The sequence below is a fragment of the Thunnus thynnus genome, chromosome 4 (genome assembly GCF_963924715.1).
Source record: "Thunnus thynnus chromosome 4, fThuThy2.1, whole genome shotgun sequence".
Classification (NCBI taxonomy): Eukaryota; Metazoa; Chordata; class Actinopteri; order Scombriformes; family Scombridae; genus Thunnus; species Thunnus thynnus.
Window position 1 is genome coordinate 9,381,643 of NC_089520.1, and position 15,970 is coordinate 9,397,612.

At 40.1% G+C, this 15,970-nt stretch overlaps 2 protein-coding genes across 4 annotated transcripts in view; both read left to right on the plus strand.

The window, feature by feature from the left end:
- Positions 1-8,003, plus strand: part of chd5 (chromodomain helicase DNA binding protein 5) — a 40,103-nt gene extending 32,100 nt beyond the window's left edge. For both annotated transcript variants that reach the window (XM_067586486.1, XM_067586487.1), the window contains exons 35-40: positions 288-396; positions 614-746; positions 948-1,143; positions 2,054-2,217; positions 3,006-3,132; positions 5,053-8,003. In XM_067586486.1, the coding sequence (XP_067442587.1) occupies positions 288-396; positions 614-746; positions 948-1,143; positions 2,054-2,217; positions 3,006-3,132; positions 5,053-5,180 (857 nt within the window). In that variant the 3' untranslated portion in view covers positions 5,181-8,003. The remainder of the gene's footprint in view (positions 1-287; positions 397-613; positions 747-947; positions 1,144-2,053; positions 2,218-3,005; positions 3,133-5,052) is intronic.
- A 1,455-nt stretch (positions 8,004-9,458) lies between these two features.
- Positions 9,459-15,970, plus strand: part of arhgef10la (Rho guanine nucleotide exchange factor (GEF) 10-like a) — a 125,159-nt gene continuing 118,647 nt past the window's right edge. For both annotated transcript variants that reach the window (XM_067586494.1, XM_067586495.1), the window contains exon 1: positions 9,459-9,880. The gene's annotated coding sequence lies outside the window, so the exon portion shown is untranslated. The remainder of the gene's footprint in view (positions 9,881-15,970) is intronic.

The window sequence follows — 15,970 nt, forward strand, 5'->3', positions numbered from 1 at the left end:
GCTGTCTTGACCACAACTCCATGGAAGAAGAGATCCTGTATTTCTGGCTGGCTGCTGAATGAATGAATGAATGAATGAATGAATACATAAATAAATACACCCCAACTTTGTGATCCAGTGTCTTACTAAAGGTTGTCTATTTCAGGTGCTAATGAAATTGCTTTGTTTTGTAATTAATCTTCTCTGTATTTTGTTAATGAGCCATTATTTGTCTTTGCATGCCGGAAATATCTTGAAATATTACTTTGTATTTTTGTAAAAACTGTCTGTCTTTATCACCCCGTCAGAGTTGCACACCCTTTGGCAAACTGAAGAGCGAGCAGCACTGTCTTCTGGAAAGATGCATGACATCTGGCATCGTCGCCATGACTACTGGCTGTTGGCTGGCATCGTAACGTATCCTTTCCCAGATGTAGGAGCGAGAAGCTCAGCATCTGGCAAACTAAAGTAATCACTTATGACCGGGGGGAGCTGCAGTCTAGACTGATATTTAGAAAATGTGAGGAGTGATATAAAATTATGCTTTCCACAAACCAATATTGCTGTTTTATTTGAATAATTTTATGAATTTGTGCGCTTCCATTTGTTTTCCTTGACTGGGACTCTATCTCAGACACGGCTATGCTCGCTGGCAGGACATTCAGAATGACCCGCGTTACGCTATTCTGAACGAGCCCTTTAAGACGGAGATGCATAAGGGCAACTACCTAGAGATGAAGAACAAGTTCCTGGCTCGCCGGTTTAAGGCAATTGTGAAGTTTTTATAATTAAAAGTAACAGCTGAAGGCTGAAATAATTCAAGGATTAACGGATTTGTTATATCTGAATGAACTGAAACAAATTGTCTCTCAAACTGTGTCTTTCTCCGCCTGTCATATCTGTGTTTCATTCTGTTGCTTTCCTTTCCCTCTTGGTTACTTTCTCTTTCTCTCTCTCTGTCTCTGCAGTTGTTGGAGCAGGCTCTGGTGATTGAGGAGCAGCTGAGGCGGGCAGCTTACCTGAATATGACCCAGGACCCCAGTCACCCAGCCATGGCTCTCAACACACGCTTCGCTGAGGTGGAATGTCTGGCAGAGTCCCACCAGCACCTGTCCAAAGAGTCTCTGGCAGGGAACAAGCCTGCCAATGCCGTGCTGCACAAAGGTCTGCGGTCCAATTTCAAAAATAGCCACAGTTGTAATTGTCATTATTTCTGCCTCACCTGCCAAAGGCTGGTAAATAAGAGAAATAAACCTCCTCAAAGGGCAAAATTACTGGTATATATTTCTCTTAAAACATCTGTCAGCCTACAGGAAATCTGTATTGTGTTTTTTTTTAATCATCTGTGAATTGTGAGACATGGGACACATAATATTTACCATTTATTTTTTTATTTTAATGTATTTTATTGAATAATTGATAATTTCCCTTATTCCCTTTTCACATTCTGCATTTTCAGCTGGTGCAGTGACTGTTTCTTGTTTGAAGATACACCATGTAGAAATTCCTTAAAAACATTATTTCAATTGGAAGCAGACTGGTCCATCCATCTAAACAGTGAATTGAGTGCAGAAATGTATACAGACCACTGATATTTCTAGGGTGTCTGGCAGGCAGGCACTTAAGATCCTGTTTGACACAGCGGCTTCATTTTGAGTTAATTTGACTCACAATCAAAACATGCTTACAGTGATTAGTAGGATGAAGGTTTGGGAAGAGGCCAAGACCAATGAAGTATTAAACTGAGAAATATTAGCATTTCAAAATGTTGTTCCCTGTGACCCTTATTGATTTATCTTCCAGTGAAAAAATTCATGGCATTTAGTTCTTGGCAGTCGTTAATTTCAGGCCCTGGATCACACAATTAATGAGCTTTTTTAAAAATGATTTGTGGTTACTCACATTCATTTTTAATAGGATTTTTCAAAACTTCTCCATGCATTTGCCCTGCTTTTTACCTCACTGGCATTTGCCTCACTAATTGATACTTCAGTATCCGTGTGGGCTTCAAATGACATAAGTAAAATCCCTCTGTCTGATATATTGAGTGTGTGTTTTCGTAACCTGTACACAGTGCTGAACCAGCTGGAGGAACTTCTGAGTGACATGAAAGCAGATGTGACACGACTGCCCAACATGCTGTCCAGGATCCCGCCGGTGTCGGCTCGCCTGCAGATGTCTGAGAGGAGCATCCTGAGCCGCCTCACCAGCCGAGGCAGCGAACCTCCACCGCAACAGGTGAGAGGAGACGGGGTCAGGTGGCATTAGCAAACCCTCGAGTTACATACAAGCCGGCCTTCTGTTTGATTCCTTTTATGAAAAAGTGAAACGATCTGAACTAATTTGTTTTAAAACAGACTATAAGATGGAGATTTTATGTTTTTGCACTGGTGGCTTGCTAAGAATAACTTCACTCTTTCCATAATGGTTTGGACTCCGCTGGTTGTTACTAGGCAATGAAGGCTGGTGAGTCATCATAGTGAGGAAACAAAGCTCACTAAAATATGCTGCATGGCTCAGTAAATTCGAGAAATAAAAAAGCAAAAGCCATTAAATAGCCGCAAAACTTTGAAGTACTCTGTAGATTATAGTCATGACTCAGCAACCACATTATTCCTTCAAAAACCTGTGGAGACTCAAACTCACTATCCCCCATGGAAGAGTTTCCCCAGGTGTAAAGAAAAAAAGGATGTCCCTTAAGCTGTTTACTTTCACCAATAAGCTCCACATTTTATTCCCAAAGGATTTAACAAAGACTGTATTAATAATTTTTTTCATCTCTGCTGCACCTGTTCACCAGAGCTGTGAACGTGTGTGTTTTATTCCATTATACAACAGATCGTGTCAGCCGAGCAGTGTGATTGATCATGAGCTCTGACTGCTTTTTTGTTGCTATGCCAACTCGTCGTAACCAGGGAGACAGTTAGCAATCTGACTTGCTTTCCATAACGTTCTATAAAAGCAACATTGCTGTTTGGATCAACTTCTCTTTAATTATGAATAATATTTTCTCTGTGTTCCCACAGCCTTTTAGCCAGGGTGGGTTTGGCTGCTCCCAGATGTACAGCAGCAGCTTTGGTGGAGGATTCAGAGGGCCAGGTGGACAGCCGATGGTCAACTACAGCCAGATGCCTCTGGGACCCTACGTTAGTGGTACGGATCAACTCTGTCTGTTTAACATTTACAGTAGATCATGTATGTGTAAAATAGGTGATACCAAAGGTTTTTTATATGACTGTGATTGTACAAATTGATGGCTGAAATTCAGCTGTCAGGAGTTAGAGTTGATTATGCCATTCGGGAAACTTAACGCTTACATACTGTTCATATTCTGACCCTTCATAGTATGGACTGGGTCATTTTTGACCCGGCTCAAGTTTCCCTTTATAATTAGTCCCTATACCAAATTTTCCTGACCAATGACTTATCAGTCATTAATAAATAGGTGATTTATCCTTCGTTAATGTTTCAGAGAGCAGAGAGAGTGTTTTCTTTAGGTTTGACACCGTTCGTTTATAGAGAGAATACATTCATCATCACACTATATTATGATCTCATGTTATCTAAAACAGGAGAACAAACAAGCCATAATTATTTCTATGAATGTTATTGAAAGTGAAGGATGCAACAACATTTTTTAATGGTAGGTTTCATTATAACCATTAAAACCATCAATCAACACTTTTCTGTCAATTATACTTAATCAACTTTGCATTGAGTATATTAGTCATAAAACAAAACAAACAAACAAACTGGTTTGTTCAAAAAATTGTCAGTTTGAAATCAAAATTTCAAACTAACAAAACTGCAAAAACATTACTTTTGCAGTCCTTTTTTGTTGTGCAGAAGTTGCATTTCCCTCTCTTTTGTCCTGTCTTGGCAATTGACTGTGGGACTGCAGGCTGATCAGGGCAAGATTTTTACTACTGTACTGCTGCGGCTGGCATGTGGGGAAGGTGGCGTCGCCTTTGAATGAGAGAAGTCACAAGGACCTTTCCTCCATTTTCTCTATGTTGTCCTCATCTCCTAATACTTTTTCTTCAACTCACTGTCTCCTTCCACTCCACCAAATCAGTAATCAGGGGCTCAGGTACTTTTTATAGTCCTATGAAAGCTGCCTTCCACTACAGGGAGGTGTATGTTGGGCAAACACTATGTTGGTTGCCTGGGAATTGATGGGTTTGATTTGTTACTTTGTATAGGCTTGTTTGCGGGTCCAGATACCCACCTGGGTGGGAACCCTTGCAGATGTAGCAATATGGTGGGAACACAGGTAGTTTTCATGACAGTATCAAGGTCCCCCTTGAGCTCTGTCCCCACTGTCCTAATGACAAAAATACACAGATATGCCAATTTATGGTTTCACTGTTTCAAGATTCTACATAACTACCCCTCACTTTGATTCGACCCGCTTTAGTGACTTTAAAATCCCTTTGAATAAATACGGATCAAATTTGACCCAGATATTTATACCAGCTGCACAAAAATACATAATTTTGAGACATTTTTGTATATTCTGGGCCACTTTAGGAAAAGTCATAAAATTTCAGCTCACAGAATGTCATTTTGGGTATTTTTACTGCTTTCATGTCAAAATGGGTCAAATTTGACCTGAGCAGTATGTAAGGGCTAAAAGGGCACTCCAGCGATTTAATATTGCACTTCAGTTAAGTTGAGGGACTTAAAAATGAAATAGAGTCTTCAAAACTGAAGCAGCACAGCTTGAGATATCCTGAATTTCAGTCTCAGGTGTAGGTCAAGCCCCAAAAACAATGTATTCTGCTTCCCCGTAATGCAAGTCTTTATAATCTTCATTAAATGTAATAATATTTGGTGCAAAAGATTTTGGATTGATGTTTCGTAGGATGGATGTGAAGTGCTTGATAATATATAAAGAACTTTTTTTAACAGTTGTATCAGGTATCCTGGTGAATAAGGTGAAGAGTAAGCTGAATGGCAATGAAATGCTGAATATACTGACCTTGGTCTAGTTCCTACTCTAGTATGTTGGTAAAAATTAGATATGTTTTGTTAAAATTAACCACTAAAATATTACATCTCTTCCCTCTTTAGTGTCTTCTAATGGCCCCCCACCCCCCACAAGCCATTTGGACAAGAAGTCACTTGACTCCTTGAGAGACGTGGCCACTCCTGACCTCAAGTCAGGAAAACCTAGTGATGTCATCTGCATTGAGGACTAGACCAGCTCTGTAACACTGACCTGAGGTCAGCAACTCCCAGGGATGGAATCTGCACAGATGACAGCTGCCCATCTATTCCGCCACATCCCCCTCTTTCTCCTGCTCCTTCCTGACTTCAAATCTACAAAATCAAGCTCTCTGTCTACAGACAAGGCGATTAACTTTTTGATTAATGCAGATGTATCTATCTTAACAATTGCACTTTTATCTTTCAAGGATCCCATAGAAGTATTTCAGTAGATATTTTGCTTTTGTTAACCTGTGCTAGAGAGCTGAAGACTAAGAGGAAAAATGGAGCAGCTTTTCTGAAAGAGGATTTTTTTTTTCTTTTTCAGCCCTGCATTACAAGGCGAAACTCCCAACACGTTGGCAGTACTGAGTTTCTGATGCTCTTGATTGGGGCTCATTCTAATCTTGGAATGTGTGTTTTGTTTGTGCCAGCCTCGACTTTTTTCATTCTGCGTGCACCCTGTTGCTTTATCCATCTGCCTATTCGCTGTACACTGTGACTGTGCCCTACTGGAGCTTGTTCCCTGTGAAGAGGAGTTAAGGATGTCTTCAGTCATAGTTTGACTGGAGATTGTTTTTCTGAGGGCCAATATTGTTACTTTAAATGAAAATGTGTTTTGTCATTCATGTAGTAAACAGTGGATAAAATATTTATTTGAAAGCATCAAAAACTATTATCATGTATGCAGTAGCTGGACACAGTCTGTCTGAATCCTCTAAAGACTGCCCCCCGCTGGTCCTTTGGAGAAAGTAATCTCTTCTCAAACTGCAGATACACATAACTGCAGTACCAGTAACCTGCAAGGGTTGGCTTCTTGTACTGTATATACTCAGAGACTGCTGTTTATTTTACCTCACATAGGTTTAATCATAGTGAAAATATGTATACATACATGGGTGAAATCAGAAGCCTGGCTTGGTATCGTACATGAAGATTGCAGAAGAAACTTTGGGAGTGGCAAAAATGATTTTTATTGCATTTCAGAGAAGACTGAGTATTTCTGTGTATGGTACAATATTTGTGATTCTTTCTATATTTGAATGTTAGTAGTGGCTGTAGAGCTGCGCTACGTATAAACAGGAATTCATGTCGTCGACATCCACATACAGGGCTTTAATGTTCAAGCCTAACTGAGAACAGAGTCCTGAGTGGAGAGTTTAGGAGGGCTTTTTTTCCTCTTACATCCCAGGGACTTTCCCAGTTCCCTTTCATTGTTAGAACTGAATAAGAACATATGTGCTTACGGCGCAATGTCACCTCAAGTCTAGTATTCGTCGCAAAATGAGCTTTTGTTCGCTTATCTTTATGTTAAGGTAAAATTAGATGTATTTGGTCATTTGGTGCCATTAAAGGGGCTCTGCCCAACCTGGAGATGATCCAGAATCATTTGTTCTTTGATGCAGTGTATTTCCTCCACAGAGGTAAAGACTGTAATTGGTAATGTCACAGTCTTAAGCCGAAATTTGAAGGAATATTCTCTGTATATCAGCTTTTAAGGACCAATGTTGCACAGCATTACTCTTTCGATAATGTCTTCTCTTCCAGCTTCCTCGGTTACATTTTGGTTCTTTCGAGAGTGTTTGTTATCGAATATTGCTTTATCTAGTGTGAAGACATGTTAGCATGGTATAGCTACATACCCTGTTCATTCCATCTACTACTATTATGTGCTAAAGTGACTGTCCACTCTGTAAAACAATCTTTTATAAATTCAAGCTTACTATATTTCCTGTTCCTTGAAGGCAATGCTCGAATGTTTGGACTCAAAGTGCAAATTATTATTGACATATTTGTCTTTTTTTTTCTTTTTCCAAAGACCAGTGGCATTAACCTGTTTGTATTATTATTGCCATTGCCACAGCACTTATTTGAAATTGTTGGGATGACGATTGTGATTGGACTCGTCTAAACTGAAGAGGTAGAGTTGTACAGAGTTGGTGAGCGTATTTTCTTACTCTCCTTTTGCCAATTCAAATGATTGTCCTGAGGTGCTCTCTTCTGACCCCCCTTTTCACCTACCCAAGGTTTTTGTCACCGCAACCTCTAAAACTCAGTTTCAAAACATTACTGGACTCATTTCGAAAACCACCATGAGATGAACCTTGAACAGCATCATATCAGTTTTTGCGCTATTCTTTGTTAGTGTTTATCAGTGCTGTTTTGTTCGTTGTGTTTTTGTTCATGCCATCAATTACTTGACTATGACATGTATTAGGTTGCTTGACAGATAGAACCTCAGAAACATGTAAATACTTGAAAATTTTTTCAGAAATAAGTCCATCTCATATAGATTTATGTATCAAACTGAAAAAAAGATGAATGTCTGCTGGATGGTGTTGCCATAGAACTGCAGTGTGCAACGTATGTGCTCATCAATCAAAATCCTGTCTTTTTCCCTCTGGAGTGATGACCATGAGATGACGTCAAAAACACGATACTCCAATGAAATGCAATCAAACTGAAGTCAGTATGAATGTAATGTCTGTTAGAAAAAAAAGGCTTCAGTCTAATATTATAAATATGTTAACAATGTATGTACATGCTTATTAACATGGCTTCAAAAGCTACCAAAAGACCCTGATAAAAGGCACCTTTGTTGCAGTGAATGCACAGCATGTGAAGCGTTTTATATGACGGTTCACTTTGGGGAGGCGGTAGTGTATCTAGCATTTACAGACAATGAGCTCCAAGCAGTGTATGGTTCTGATATTTGTGCTGTATAGCAATTGAATGAAAAAGTGAATTGTCATCTTTTTATTTGTATTCTGTGTATTTGTTCAATGTGTTTTAATAAATCTTCTGGACAACAGTAACACTGTGATTTGTTTTTGTTTTTTTTGTTTTTTTTTGGTTGTCAGTCTACAGAGGAATGAAGAGAAATGATCATGAATAATTGAGCTGAGATGAAGAGTACTCCAGATTTAATTAAGGCAGTTGACTTTCTTGAGTTTACCTCCCAGGTTACCTCGTGTTTATTATGAAGTGTCCTCCCGCGCTGCACGTCACAATCTGCATGAGCCTGCAGTGCTGTAAATGTGATTAGAGGCAGAAATAGAAACACCGGTGTAGTCACTCAGTGATAATAATAGCAGTCAGACGCCATTCACAGAGTAGTAACAGACACTAGTTCAAAGAAAAAAAAAATATTATTGAATAGAAAACTGAGAACATGGAATGCATTTTTTTAGAATATTGCATGAAAATCACTCAAACTTGATTATGACGCCATGCTGGTATCAACATTTGCTTGAGATATGTGTAATTAGTGTAACACACAGGAAACAGGTAACTACTGTATATCTGAATAATTGACTCAACCAGAAATACAATAACATTCTGAAACTTGACTAGTGTATGTGAGGATTTAAGGGTTAAAACAGACCCTTTGGGCCAGTTAAAGAGACAAAACAGAGATTTTCTCCAACCTTGCGCATCTTTTAGGGAGTAGAGGAAAACTTCTCAACTTTTTCTGCAAGTTTTGCATCATTATGTTAAAGTAAATAAAATCCAGTCTTTATGTTGCTTTTCAAGATGGGCAACGATGATGACATGATGGCATATTCTGAGGTTTCACTTATTATTCTCAAACTTTCATTCCAAATTCTCAGACTTCTTCTCAAATTTCTCAATATTCTCATGTTATGTCCTAAATAATATGATATAAGAAAATATATAAAATAATACTGGATGTAAGATAATATATAATGAATGAAATTTTTTTTTTTTTTACAAAAACTTCCTGGTTAAATAAAGGTTAAATAAAAAAAATAAAAACTCTAAAGCTGCTGATGGCTTTCTCATATGCTGACTAAAACATTTTCATTAAAGCTATACTTACAACAGTCTTACACAAAATGTGAATTATTATTTTGCATGTGCAAAGTATTATTTTCCTTGTGAAAATCTATTTAATTGTATTGCATTTATTAATCTAATGCATTTGGCTGCTCACTTCAAATCTCTTTTATGTTGGTCCTAAGAAATCAGTCACCACCTTCTCTTTTCAAATCTCAGGCATTGTTGAGAGATTCAAACAATTGTCCCATGAACAGTGTGAACAGACAACTCCGGTCCCACACGGAAGTGCTGAGAGACAACATTGCCCTTAATTCCTTTGGTCCAGCCCACTTGCTCTGAAAATCTCCTGTGATTGGTGCAAATGCCGCCCCCTAGGATTTTCATTGGCCGCATGCTTGACTTTGTCACTCTGCCATTGGCCGGTTGTGTGTGAGAGCCCTCACCCTGCTTTGTGCTGCTGTCTGGGCAGCAGCAGGGGTCTGGAGAGTGGGAGGAGGGAGTAAACCAAAGAAAGGACAGAATGAGACTGGAGGGGCAGATGGGGGGAAAGGACCCATCTAAAAAAGAGAGGGACAGAGAGGGGAGATAGGGTGGAACAGAACCAGAAAAACCGAGAGAGGCAGAGAGAAAGGGGAGGGAGCAAACGGGGGGTTACCTCATCTAGAGCAGCTAGTGCACACGGAGCAGGGGAGAACTTGTGGCAAAGTAAACAGCACAGGAGAATTCCAATCTGTGTTCAGCCACTTGCAGCCCTCGCAGGAGACCATAAAGATGAGTGTGCTGGACCTGGCAGTGTGGTAAAAACTGGGAGTTTATGGGAGGTTACCAGGATTAAAGGGTGACCAGGGAGTGCCTGAAGCTTCTCGGAGGACATACTACTGAGGACAAGGAGGTGAGAGGTGTATGTATTTATTGTCCTCCAAACAATTTCCCTCTATCTTTGTTCTATCTCTCCTCTTTCTCCCTCCTCACTCTCAGCATGGTTAGCATGTTGCAAAGACAGCAGCTTTGTCTAAGGGGGCCATCGATGGAGTGGAGTTGGGGGTGGGTGTGCTGGTCTGTGCCTCTCTGTCTCTCAGTCCGACAGCTATAGGGCAGCTGAGAGGACAGGGGTAAGTGGAGGAGGAGAGGATGGAAATGGCAGAAACCCGTGTGGCCCTTTGCTAGAGTACACACCATCATGGACGATTAAACCTGAGCCTGCCTCCGAGAGCCAGCAGTGCTACAGAGGGTGAGGCCTTGTTATGATAGCAGCAGTTCCTGAGACGGTCACCAGGAAGGATGAGTGAGAGATTGGTGGCTCATCCCAGACCCACACCTCTGTCTGGCTCTTTTACAGCAGTGCTGCACAGCTCTTCCACTGCCTCAGGCTATAAAAAGAGATTCCCTGGCCTGGCCTGGCCTTAACCATTCCAATTTGACGGTTACTTCCCAGAGTACAATAGCCCCTCCCAGGATGGATTTCACACTGCCTCTATATTCTGGGCAGAAAAGAGAGGGGAGACCGGGAGGAGAGGGGTGAGCTAAGGGACCTTTGACCAAGTAATTTGCATTTTGAGCAAGGGCACTGTTTCTGCCTCACTTGCCGGATGTCCAAGTGCCTTTTTTTTTTTTTTTTTTTTTTTTCTTTAAAGAAACTCCATTGACTCACTGTATCAGATTTTTTTCTCCTTAGTCACAGTCCAGCACTTCTAACAGACATTAACAATCCATGCATGCATGGCCTGAAGCTGCCACAAAGACTTCACTATCAATGGGAAGCCTCTTGGTTTTGCCACACATTCACCCATAAAAAACTTGCACTCACGCAATCACATGTACAACATGCAAGGCCTTGGTGCCCAAGTACACAGTCATTTGACAGCGGTGACACGCCTGCTGAATGTTTACTGATATACTGTGTTACACACAAACTACATTCCTCTGAGACTGTTAGGCAATTACCCAGTAGGAAGAATTCAGGGATGTTTGCAAGTTGAAACTTATCTGCTTTGCTGTCATACTCCCACCATGTCACCCAAACATGACTTGTCTTATTGCCTGTAAACTCTTGTGACGACAGACTCCAGGCACAGAGCAACACTGGTTTGGACCCATAATTGTGATATCTTAAACTTGATCTTACATTGTGTAAGTGTACAAAGATTTGAATCTGGCCAATATTAAAAGCACAGCATGACACTTCCTGAATACATTGAGCTTGTAACTTCTATTCAGGAGTGTGTTTTCATAACTGACCGGCACATTGTAGGAGCAGCCATCCCTCTTTTGGACTGACAAGTATTGCTTCCTGAAGCTGCACAATAGCTAACATCAAACAAACACAATGACAATAGGCAACATCTAACTGTGGGAATCCAAGAGTTTGGTCACTACACCTGCCAGAAACATAATTGTTAGTGACTGTTTGTATCACACATTTTACATCTAGAAGAATACTGTTTTTTTCATGTTCTGTGGTTTCAGCTGCAGCTCATGTTGTGACATTTCTGTCTTCTAGCAAGATCTGGCTAAATTTGGTAAAGGAGGTGGCTGATGTCTACTCAGCACTCAAAGAAAACTTCATTGATTTGGAATGGGGAATGGATTCAGTTTGAACACTTCAGTTTTAGTCTTTATTCTTTTTTTACATGCACAAGACACAAAACAATAAACCTTATGCTAGTTAGATTAAGACAACTTACTTTAAAAAGAGGCAATTTTAGAAAATATTTGATCTTACAGGTGACAAAATCTTAAGTCACTGACAACACTGACTTTTTGATAAATTGGCCTGTTTGACAGCTTATCATTAAAGTTAAGAAACAAATAGCAGAAAACAGCACTATCTTTGGATTACTACTAGTAGTACATTAAAGGGAAATTACACCAATTTTATGCATGAAGACTTGACTTCCTGTGACTTAACGTGTCACAGGGAGTACTACTCAGTCAGCAAAAACAGTTGTTTGTCGTGGGTGGCCTTGAAGAAGCTGTATGTTAGGTCTGAGTATATAACCTTGATGACTGTCCTGTAGTTTCCCTGCGCTACAAGGGGTGTGGACGTTGAAATACGTGAGCATTTACCAGGCAGCTCGGATCTAACAAATAGATGCTGTTGAGTTCCATTATGGGAAATGTAGGATGCCCAGAGTTTTGGAGTTTGATCAATACTAGTGAGAGACTACAAGTCAGGGTTCTCTGTCTCTGCAGCATTGATTCTGACCATTCTTTTATTTGTATCTGTCTCTTGTGAGTCTTTATGAAAGCACAATACTAAATTGTTTAAGTGCACAGGACAGAAACATCTATCTGAGACAACATAGATTACTTTGGTGGCCCCACTTCTATACAACATGTCCTCCAAATCAAATTTGTACTATGCACTCCAGAACGACCCATAGGAACATTTTCTAACGTGACGCCTCTATCGGCAGTATTTGTCTGTGCTTTCCGAAATGTTACAAATCACTGTTAAAAAATAATGATGTTTTATGGTGTGACAACGCTGTGATTCAGGTCTGGTTAGGTTTAGGCGCAGAAATCACTTGGTTAGAGTTAGAGAAAGATGGTTTGGGTTAAAATGATCACTTGAAATGTGGTGAGAGTTAAAGTTATTACTTGCTCAAAGTTAGGCAACCATTGTCGTCATTGCAACAGTAAACACCACAACAATCATAGTTACAGGAGTCTCCTGCAGTAAAATCCACTAAGTCCACTTTTTGCAAGTTGGGATCTATCCATCCGCCCAAAATAGAAATTTGTCACCTTATATACAGTGCTCCAGACTAACATTTTTTACCAACGTCCCGGAATCGTCCAGAAAAACAATTTTAACCATCCTGAAGTGAATGTAAACCTTCCCAAAATCAAAATGCTGTTTCTTTACTTTGTAAAGCAAGACAGAGTTTGCTGAGGGCCCTCAAATCACTAAATCCGCCCCTGTTGAGGTGATTTCCTTAACAATTTAGGCTACTTTAAAGATTAGAGATGCTGCTTTCAGTAATTGTAAATGTTTCCATCGTGAAGTGTGGCTTTGCAATACAGTTTCATATTTATGCACTATGTATGCTCCCTGCTGTGGTTTCTGCTCCTGATAACCCACGTGGTCTGGAAAGATTGCAGCATGCTGAGTGCACTAATTTCTCCAGCAATCTCTCTTGTATGATTGTAGAAATAATTGTTATTAATGTCTGTATATTTCTTAGTATTCCCCATTGTTAGTGTGCTCAGCTGTGAGTCAGTAATTCATGCCTGACGAAAACTGAAGCTGTCTGCTGCAGAGCAGCAATGGACTGCAGCTCTGCAGCTCTGCTCTCTGCTATGTTCACATTTTAGAGCATGTAGTTAATATTTTCCTCACTAATGCTGTATCATTTCACCACTCGTGACCCATCCACTATTAATCAGAATATGAATTTTTATGACCCGATCCACACATCAACCTTAGTGCCTGCGGATATAACTGCAATCCATGCAATGGCGTGCATCACTACCGTCCATGTACAAGCTATGTTTGAAGTGTTTAAGACTTAGATTATAGCAAAAAAGACCACAATAATATATTGAAATTGTCCAGATGTATGCTTTAGCTCCTCACGCAGCCAGGGTAGCACTGTGTTTAGTTTAACCAGTGCAACATATTTGTGAAGTCCTGCCAGTAAGCTGTTTGTGACTGAGGAGATAGATGGACCAGTACCGCGGGAACATTTTAGGTCTGGCGCCGAGTAGCCAGCCAGTGATAGTAACTATAGTAACAGCATGAGAAGACACGCTTGTTGTAGTCAGTGCTCAGTTCAGTTTGTCATTTGCTAAGTGACAGTTTAAAATAAATAAATAAATAGGCCTAAATAAAAAAATTATATATAAAACACCTTTCATCCTGGAGGTGTCCCGGGGAAGAACTCTGTTCTACCGCTCCCGGGACAACGCCCTGTATATAGACGTCATCTGAACTTTGTCACTCCTCCAGGTCATAATTACTATGGCTGCTAGATGACGTCTCTCACTCAAATGTAACTATAGGTGACTGCATTTACGACCTATAGTGTTGTTTTTCTTGGCAGGAAAGGCTCCTTTTATAACATGAGGAACAGAAGGTCCTGCAACAACAAATGTCAAACTTATCTCTTCTTCTCTGTTTCTGTCACAGCCTCCACCCAGTATGATTGTGTCATAGATTATCAAGATAGCTATTAAGAATAATACTGTTACCAGATGTTTGGAATTACCTAAATAAATTGTAAAATACTGTAATACTGTAGTAAAATAGTTTTGCACAGTTGGAGATTGGGTTTTGACATTTTTGAAATCCAGAAACACTGCCCAATAGAAACCTTTTTGTTGCAGGATTTATCAGCCATCAACATATATTATGCTGAACAAATGTATGTTACAGTTATTCAAAAAAGAAAGAAAGAAAGAAAAAAGACTTTTCAAAGTCTAACCTGGACATATATTTATTTTATCACTTTCAAAGGTATTTTTCCTGATAAATAAAAGCATTGTGTGGTCAATACATTCAGGACGCTCTTATCTCTGCTCGCTATTTGTACAGTACAGCACACACATGAGTCCAGTACACTATTGTGCTGTGAGCATAAATGGCAGATGGGAGGTGGAGGGTACTCCCACTGTGTCCTTGACTAATGTGACATGACCAGCACATCACTGCTGTTGTGGACTGACATTATTTGAGCAGCTCTGCACAGCAAAGGGCATATGAAGGCCAGACTGTCTCCTGAATGAATAATGTATCCCATGTCTTAACAGCGGCAATATGACGACAAACCTGGGGGAAGTAGGAATAAACTATCTAAACTATGCATAGATTAGTGGTTCTCAACCTGGGGTCTGGGGGATCTCCAGGGGTCATTGAGGGAGTTCCAGGGGGTTCCAGGAAAATGGGGTATCTTTTAATTTCACTATTATTTCATTGACTAGAAGTCAGCCCAGTGAGAGAATATATAAGAATGACTATTCTGTTCACTGTATAGACACTAATGAATATAACTAAGTCTTATCAGATGGGGATCCCTGAGACTACATCTCTCTAATATGGGTCCACGGCCTGATGTGTATCAATTTGGGGATCCTTGACACCAAAAAGATTGAGAACCACTGGCATAGATGACCCTCGTATCATGTTGTGTTTACACTGTGATGTGATATTCCACATGGCCTTTGGCAATAGGCATCAGAAATTCATTTAAAGTGAAATTCTAAATATTCATAACATCATAATATATACTGCAATAGGCTTAGCTTCTTCTGTGTTCTCAAATCTTAGGGCAATGTTGTGGTTAAGCGAATCCATGAAATCCGCAAATGCCTGTGAACAGCCTCCCACTCAGATTGTTATGCCTTTTGACAGGCAGAGAAAGACATATTCCGTCTGTTCTCAAGGAGCTGTTAGCAGTTCCTAAATTGGCCGAGCCACATTCTTATCTCTTGATAGGAAGTCCTTAGCGAAGCTGAAGAAGGAAGGAGTGCCAGAGGCAGAATCGTCTCCGCCTGGCACTGTTTGTTGTTGTCAATGGTCTGTTGGTCTCTCATTGTCTGCAGAGTGTTTGTTACATTTTCTATTAAGGAATAGCCTAAAGTAGCGGTGCTCTCAGTGACTTTCTGTTAGATTTCCAATGCTGTTTATTCAGTCGTCACCAGCTGCTGTTCTCTGCCATTGTCTATTGATATACCCGACTGCCACTGACCAATGGCTGTGAGGTTTGTCTGCCGTTGGTCAAACACAGCACTCAGTGGCTAGAACTAAATATGCAGCCCAACGGATTTGCTGAATCTCAACTGAAAGCTTTAAATACAGTTACTGTTTTTGAAACACTGTTTTCTTCTTCCTCTCTTTAAATCTTGTCATTTCATTTTGTTTTTAAAGCAAAATACATATCTTTACCCCTTTTTGTGAAATAAATTATAGTACAACGGGAAGATGAGAGACATGAAGATCGAATCAGGCATGCACAAACATAAATCAAATGCCAAGTATCAC